The 8374-nt window shown below is 45.7% G+C and overlaps 1 protein-coding gene across 1 annotated transcript in view; it reads right to left on the bottom strand.

Annotated features, from left to right (window-relative positions):
* LOC109301889 (aldehyde oxidase-like) overlaps positions 1-8374 on the bottom strand; it is a 71010-nt gene that overhangs the window by 15085 nt on the left and 47551 nt on the right. The window contains exons 20-24 of the mRNA XM_019523190.1: positions 7271-7462; positions 6553-6780; positions 4423-4518; positions 2252-2380; positions 876-950 (exon numbers count right to left, since the gene is read on the bottom strand). Of these exons, the coding sequence (XP_019378735.1) occupies positions 876-950; positions 2252-2380; positions 4423-4518; positions 6553-6780; positions 7271-7462 (720 nt within the window). The remainder of the gene's footprint in view (positions 1-875; positions 951-2251; positions 2381-4422; positions 4519-6552; positions 6781-7270; positions 7463-8374) is intronic.

The following is an 8374-nucleotide window of genomic DNA, read 5'->3' as shown; positions in this document are numbered from 1 at the left end:
TTCAATATCTTCATCAATGATCTGGAAGTTAGGATGGAGTGCACCCTCAGCAAGTTTGCAGATGACACCAAACTGAGAGGAGTAGTAGATACAGTGGAAGGTTGAGCTAGGATTCAGAGAGACCTCCAAAAATTGGAGGACTGGACCAAAAGAAATCTCATGAGGTTCAATAAAGACAAGTGCGAATTCTTGTACTTAGGACAGAACAATTCAGATTGGGGACCGACTGGCTAAACAGCAGCTCTACAGAAAAGAACCTGGCATTACAGTGAAAAATAAGCTGGATATGAGTCAACAGTGTGCCCTTGTTGTGAAGAAGCCTAATGCATACTGGGTTGAATTAGTAGGAGCGTTGCCAGCAGATTGAGGGAATCAATTATTCCACTCTATTCTGCACTGGTGAGGCCACATCTGGAGTACTGTGTTCAATTTTGGGCTTGATCTATTTTACTGGGTGACATCTGTTTTTAACCTAAGAGAGCTGGCACAAAGTCACCAGTTATGTAAGTCCTGAAGAACTTATTGCAAGGTTTGGTGCCGGAGAGCAAGCTAAGGTAGGTCAGGCTCTTCCTTTTGTGCACAAGCCAATATTTGCTGTACATTGAAGGTTGTATTGTCTCCAAATCTGTGAAAATGCCACATTTGCAGAAGGAAAAGAACGAAAACTCTGAAGAGTATAGTGAGACCAAGCACTAGGAGCTCCTTTGCTTTGTGCAGCTGCTTTTGACTTAAAGATCAGCATGGAATGATGAATGAGGAAAGAGGAAATATAGCAAGTACTCATAAAATGTGTGTTTCAGGATGGTCATGCATATGCAAACATATTAAATTCAATTATACTCCAGATGGATTTTTCACCCCCATACAACACTTACCCAGTCATTCCAGGTGCCTTTTGGATTCTTGCTTATAATGGGCTGCAGGCGTTTCAGAAGGGTCTGACAAGCGTCCTGGTGAAGAGAACAGTTTGTGAAATAGTGCTAAAGAGATCATTAGATATTTGTTGGTATTTAGTAGAACCCTAGCTACATTTCCCTGTAGCCATTATGGCACTCACAGTAGACAATGCCTCTGAATGCAAATCCTATTGCATGGGGCCAGGCACTGGACAATAGGGCGTTTCTGCTGGGACTGTGAAGAGCACTCATTTGCAGCTGAAAGTCATTATTCCCTACTGAACTTCAAACCGCTACCTGTCTTCTTGTTAAACACAAACAATCAGCTTTTTCTAAGACTTCTGTCATCTCTTAACTGCTTGCAGCCACCCAAACATACCACCTCCAGAGTGAATCTGAGGGGAAAAAAAATTGGATTCTTCCTAAAGCCAATCTTTTGGGGCCAGGCATTTTTAATATTTATAAGAAATCACATTAATCTCATCAATTGAGATGGGTTACCTTCAAAAACTCAGAACAACCTCCCACATGTTTCTACCAGGCGTACTGGGTGAAGTGATGGTACCTGTAGGAGTTGACCATAGGCCTAGTTCCCAATTACTACTTTCAAGGCCCCTGGAGACCAAGGCAGCCTCAGAAGGATTCTCCCAAGCATCCCCCACAGTGTACTTCCAGGTTTGGAGCATAGCTCTGCACATAGTTGGGGAATGTATGGGTAGGTTCATTCATGTCTGGATACACCACCACTGTGGCATACACAATGTAGGCTGAAGCAGTTTAACCAATGCTATTTTTCAAGTGAGGCTATACATTTGAGTTTGCAAAAGATTTGTTTTTTTTTCCAGAATTTAAGATACCTGTAGTTCTTTTTTCTTTGATAAGAATAGTGGTTTTTATGGTGAGTCTGAAGGCTGTTTACATATAAATTGAAAGCACAGGCTAGGGATACAATTGGATACATTAAAACAAATAGGAAAGAGATTCAGGTCTCCAGTTTACAGAGTTTGAAAGGCCAAGAAGAAAGTAGGAAGTGTTAGTTTAATTATATAGATTCACATCTTAAAATAAGATCTGGAATCAGTGTGACTCAGCACAACAGTAAGTGTGAGATCCAGGTTAACAGGTATTCATTACACAGAGTGAGGGATTAGCAGAATACCTAAACTTTCTCAGGAAGGTTTGTTCCAAAAACCAAACAAACAGATCAGGTTTTTCATTCTCTGCCTCCAACAGTCATGCTACAGAGGTCATTTCAAGCATGATTTTAGCAAGACTACTCATGTTTAAATTTCAGGAAATATCCTGATGAACGGAGGGAGTTTTAAGGTAGTTGAAAACAAGAGACTGCTCTTTACCTTCACTGCCATTCCATTGACATCAGTTCCAGCAGATCCTACTGAAGCACATGCATTAGGAACTGTTGTTGTGTTTGTTTCACAAACGTGAATACTTGACATGGGGATATTTAGCTCCCGGCTGGCAACCTAGGGTGAAGATGAATGCATCCTCATTCTGTTTCAAAGACACTTTTCTGAACATCTCAACAGCAACTCCCCATCTCTCCCCAGCACCATGCCCAGGAAAAATGAGGTTATAGAGGTTACCATCCTAGGTTCACCCTCCTTCTCCCAATATCCACCCATATTGGTGTGCTTGAAAGACACAATGAAGAGAAGGTGATGGGCTTGTGGTTAAGACACTGGTCTGGAAATCTGACTTCAGCTTCTGACTCTCCTACAAACTCCCTGCATGACCTTGGGCAAATCAGTTAGTTCCAGATATTCAAAAAGTATTTATCCACCTCTATCCCACTGATTTAATAGATATCTTTGAGGATGTTGGGGTTTGTCTCTCTGGGCCTCACTTCTCCATCTGTAAAACAAGGATGATTATGATACTCCCCCTGTCTGTCTCATTGATTTAGACCAGAAGTGGGCAATTATTTGGGCTGGAGAGCCACTTGAGAACTTTTGGTGAGCTGTTGCAGGCTAGGGGGAGAGGAACAGTTGACCAGGACTGGTGCAGTGGGTGCTGGTGGGGGTGCTGATCCAGGATGGCATAGCGGAAGAGGGGTGGAAATTGATTCTAACCAGCCCGGGCCCAACCGCCCCACATTCACTGCAGAAAGCACTGGATGCTGGATGGAGAGGGCGAGCAGGATGGTAGGGGACATGGCATGCTCAGCTGGGCAGATGGGATGGGGCCACAGGTGGCAGGGAGTAGTATCTCGGAGCAGGATGGGCAAGCAGGGCTGGGGCTAAGATCAAAAAATCATGACAGCCCAGGGCAGGGCCCTGATCTACTCCCCACAACACAGAACTGGATCACAGCTCTGCCCTGGGCCCTGGTCCTGCACTATCATCACCGTGTGATCCTGCCCCCACTGCCTGGCCTTCTCCCAGAGGCTGCTCCCTGCTTGGTGGGCATCCTGACCAGTCTTCATGGAGACCCCACCTGCCCACCCACCTGCCTGCTCCATCTGACACCTCTGGTACAGGGTGCAGGGTGCACAGGCAGGGGGCTGAATCCAGCAGTGGTGGTTACACTGGCAGCAGATGCTAGAAGGAGCTGCCACTGCTGAGGCTATTGGGAAGCTGAGTCCAGTGCCACCCCATCCCCCACTACATGCCCAGGGGTGGTGGGACTGGCTGCAAGTGTCATGGACCAGGCTGCCCCCCATGCCTGGACTGGGTAGGGATTCTGCCACAGACTAGATAAAATCCCTTGGCAGGCCAAATTTGGCTTGCGGGCCATATTTTGCCCACCCATGATTTAGACAAGGGTGTCAAAAGATATGGCCTGCAGGCTGGATCCAACATGTGGAGCCAGTGTATCCAGTCTATGGGGCTTCCCACAGGGACAAAAATTTGTTGGCTGGATAATCAGTAGAAGCATTAATCGCTGTAGTTCCCAAGCCACAGTAACTGACACTGCTGCCGCTACTCCCACCACCAAATATCTGGCCCTATGGAGAACCCTGTTGGCCAGTTCCAGGGCAAAAAAGTTATGTTGTCTAGTCTGCAGGGCTGCCCACGTGGCCAGAAATTTGGCTGTGGAGGGAACAATGACTGCCACAGCTCCAGGAACCACAGCAGCTAACACTTCTGCCAACAAGTTTACAGCCCCATAGGCCAAGATGACATGGCTGTGCACTCCAGATGCAGCCCAAAGGGCCAGATATGTTTGACACCTCTAATTTAGACTGAATGTTTCCCTGGGCATCAACTGTCTTTTAAGACAGGTCTGTATGCTGACAAACCCAAAGGGATCTCTCCTACATCCCTCCCTGCTCTCTTTGTGACCCTCTTGGAAGCTGGTTGAGGGAGCAGCTATATGACTATGCAGATGCAAGCTTTTTGGCTTGAGCTTTTTTTCTCTGCTCCTCTGTTTGTGTAATTGGTAAGGGGTTATATTGGTAAAAAAATTGCTCATGACAGCTATTAGCCTAATTACACAAGAAGAAAAGCTCCTCAGTCTTGGCCTGTGTTACACAGAATGCAAAGGGCTAATATTTGAGTTCAGTTACCTGGATCATTTTGATATGGATGCCTTGTCCCATTTCAATTCCACCATGAGTCAGAAGCACTGACCCATCAGTATAGATATGAACCAGAGCAGCAGCCTAAAAAGAAAAACCAGGAAGAGACTATAGAGTGCTGTTCCTTCCCTATAACGTAATGGAAAGTGACTCTGTATTTATAATGAAGTAATACGTAAGAAAGTTAGTAGAAAATATACAACCTTGAAGGGGATTCTGATGTTATATAGGTATCTGTTGAAATTTCATGCTTCGGAATCATAGTCAACCTGAATTATAGCATTGGCTTTGCCTTTACATTAAACTTAGAATAGCTGATAGCAATTCTTGGTGTTCTTTCCCTGATCATACTAGCAACACAAGGAAAATGGCCTTAACATCACAGCCCAACAGGCTCCAAGAATGGCGGGAGGAGATTCAACCATGGATTCTTGTTCCAAGTTATCTATACACACTTCTGCAAATTTCCAAGCTTTGGACTGTTTAGGGAGCCATGATTTAGACAGGCTGAGAGGGCTTCTCCATATTAGCCATGTCCTAAATTAAGGTCTCTCCAAAACTCAACCAGAAGCTGCAACAGTGTAATAGTTCCTGACTTTGAAACTAGAGTAGAGATTGCTAGTGGAATGAGAGACATTAATATTCAGTTATAAAATTATACTCTACCAGACCTCCCCTACATTAAACAAACCACAGCTTATTAATGCTGATATAATAGCTCCCCCACCCTCTCTTCCCAACATCTGCAACCCATAACCTCTAAAGCAACATGTCTGAAAGAGCAGCCTTCTGCAGACCTGTTTCTAAATAGCCTTGAAAGAGTGCCACACTGAGGCATCTATATTGTTTCTTGTTCCCAAGCTTGCTCACTCAGACTGCATCCACATGAGCATAGACTTTTGGTTCCCTGGGTACAAACTGGCAGTGGGACACCTTGTGCTGCTGCTAGTTGTCCCTGGGGAATGCCTGTGCCATGCACCCTCTGGCACATGGCAGGTTATCTTGGGTGGGGTAGGAGAGGCTGGGCCCAGCACTGGGCTGCCCCCAGCAGCCTAACCTGGGATCCTAGGGGCCTCCTGGGGCTGCAGCAGCAGCGATCCTGCTGCTTGGAGCCTGGTCAGCAGCTGGAGCATGGCTCCAACCAACCAGGTTCTGGTTTTGAGCAGTGCATGCTACTCCCACGTGTGCTGCTCCGCCTTTTTTTTTTTGCATGCTTTTTTTTGACCCCAGGGGTTAACCCACTCCCCCCTGCACTGCTCCCTTGCAGCAGAGAGAACAATTGAACGTGTAGTATGTGGCACCACTGACTTGTCTGCAGTGCCAGATACTGCATGGCCACTCTCGTCTGGATGTGGCCTCAGAGTCTGCTCAGAGCTTCATCGTTAAGAGGGTGTGTTTACACAAGATGTTTACTGCAAAGCTGACTAATTAGCTCCACAGTAAAATGTCAGCCTCTTCAGGTGCAGCGTTATTAGGCCATAGTAAACTAATACACACCACCACAGGATAGTACTGCTCAACACAAATACTATCGTACAGCAGTGTTATTTAGTGTGCTGCAATGCACATGTAGATGCTGATGGGGTTAGCTGGGGCAGAAGGGTGCTTCGGTGTGGGGGCTGCCTGCCAGTTAGCCCTGCACTGAAGCACCCTCGTGCTCCAGCCTGCACTGAAGCACCCTCATGCCTGTCGCACGTTGAGCTGGGCTGGAGCAGCTCCAGGCTGGAAAGCTGATATCTGGGACTCCCTGTCAGCTAGGGCTGTTTCTGCCCCAGCCCAACACGCTGCGGTTCTGGGCACACATGCAAATGTGGCATCTGGGAGCAATAAACTTTGGCACAAATTATGCCGGAGTCTATTCAGTCGCATTAATTACATATGTAGGCATCGCCAAAACTACCCTTAGTATCCCTATACAGTGGTGTACTGAGCCATACAGACATACCAAGAGAAGCAATGCAGCCTCTATAAAATGGTTGTTATGAAAAAACAGTTTTCCACAAGGGATCCAAATGAATATGTTTCTTTGTGATATAAGCCAAACCAAACTTTCCAAGGGTGAAGCCATCAGCTCACTATACGAGGAAGTATTTTTAAAGGCAGCTTAAAGAAACTGACCTGACTAAGATAACGCGAGCCAAGTCCAAATGGAAACTTCATGGGAATTATGGCAATTCCTTTCTTCTTCCAGTAATTTTGTCTGTTAAATTCTTCCACAGCTTTTAGTCTTCTGTAGTATGCAGACTTCACCATACATTCATTCCAACACCTTATCAGGTTCTGGGGATCCAACTTTTGTTTGTAAGGTGTTTGTTCAATTTCTTTATACATGTTTATCTCCCTTACCTGAAAAAAGAACATTAGCAGAGATCCCAATAAAAAAACTAACCTGCGTTTTGGGCTAGTGGTCCAAAAGTCAGCATGAAAGGTTAGCTTTGGTATGATTTGTGGGACCATATTGTTCATTCTTGCAAGGATTTAGTCCTTAACTAAGAACTATTTAAGAATTTTATAAAAAAGATTAGAAATTTATATCCAAAGCACATTGCTTGCTAGTCTCATAGTTAAAGTAAAGTATTCTGCATCCAATTTGGAAACAAACAGAATATCACGTAACTTCAATGGACAATCTCAATAAAACAGGAATTCAGAAACAAAAAAATGTCAACATCAACACTTGGTGTCAACAAATGATTTGGTAAAGCAATTCAGTTAACTGAAAGGACCTTTTATTATACGGTCTGCCACTGAATAAACAGACTATATAGTACAAAGGAACCAACTCGGAAAGAAAATCTATCTTCCATTAACCTGCCAAAAACCCTTACTTTCTTACCTTTTCTGGTGACAAACCAGTTTTCTCTGCAACACTTGTTGTCCAGGATTCTGTAACCAGAGCTGACTGGGGGAAGCCAAATCCTCGGAAAGCTGTGTTTGATGGCAGGTTTGTCTTGCAAGCACAGCTCCAGCATCGCAGGTTGGGAATCTTGTAGGCGTTATCCATTCTTAGCAAGGCTACCTCTGTTACCTGCCATATGTGAACAGGCAGAAAATGTCAGAACAGGTCTTCTTTTAAAATTACCTTCACGTGGAAATTATGTTAATCCTTCTCCTATCAAAGAGAGGTATTAACTTAAGAAAATCAGGTATAGGATAAAAGTATTACAGGCAGTCCTCGACTTATGTTTCGAGTTACAACGTTTTGCACTTACAACGTTTATAAATTGACACCGTTTCAACTTTATGACATCCATTTCGACTTTACAACGCTTGATCAGATGCAACGCCTGTGACGGCCAGAACCAGAGGGATTAATAAGCAATAAATGTGTGCTTCTTGGAGGCATTTGGTATTTTGCCTAAACAGGTAATATTAGCTAATATAAAGCTTGTAAGTTTGTCACCTGCAAATGTAACTTGTCTGTCATAAGTTTAACCAAAATGATAAATTAACTGTTCATAGAACTGACTGGGCCCCATAGGCAAAGCTATAGTCTATGCGGGAGCTAGGAGCAGCAGGGAGAGGGAGGACGCAGGCACACGGGTGTCTTACACACGTGTGCCCCCTTACTGGACCCAGAGCGGAGGCGAGAGCAGCGACAGCAGCAGAGGAACAGAGCAGCAGCAGCTGATCTCCCTAAGGTAAGTGGGGCGGAGGGACCTACGCAGCTGAACCAGATCCGGAGGGGAAGCCCCCTGGATCCCTCTTAGCTGAGCCGGTAGGGAGCCGCGCTCCCGAGCTGTGCGAACAGAGCGCGCAAACAGGCATGGACTAGGGGGGACTGTCCCCCAAGCCAGGGAGCACCCCCGGGGTTAACCCTATGGGAGCGGGCTCCGGAAGTGCCGGATCCCCCCCAGCGGGGCAGTGCAGGGGGGCGGGATCGCCGGCAGGCACTTCTGGTGAGTCCGGAGTACCTGATTGGTTGTTAGGGCAGCGGCGG

The sequence above is a fragment of the Gavialis gangeticus genome, unplaced genomic scaffold (assembly GCF_001723915.1).
Source record: "Gavialis gangeticus isolate Ggan-Ray unplaced genomic scaffold, GavGan_comp1, whole genome shotgun sequence".
Lineage (NCBI taxonomy): Eukaryota > Metazoa > Chordata > Crocodylia > Gavialidae > Gavialis > Gavialis gangeticus.
Note: the sequence above shows the minus strand (reverse complement) of the source record. Positions and strands in the feature narration are given on the sequence as shown.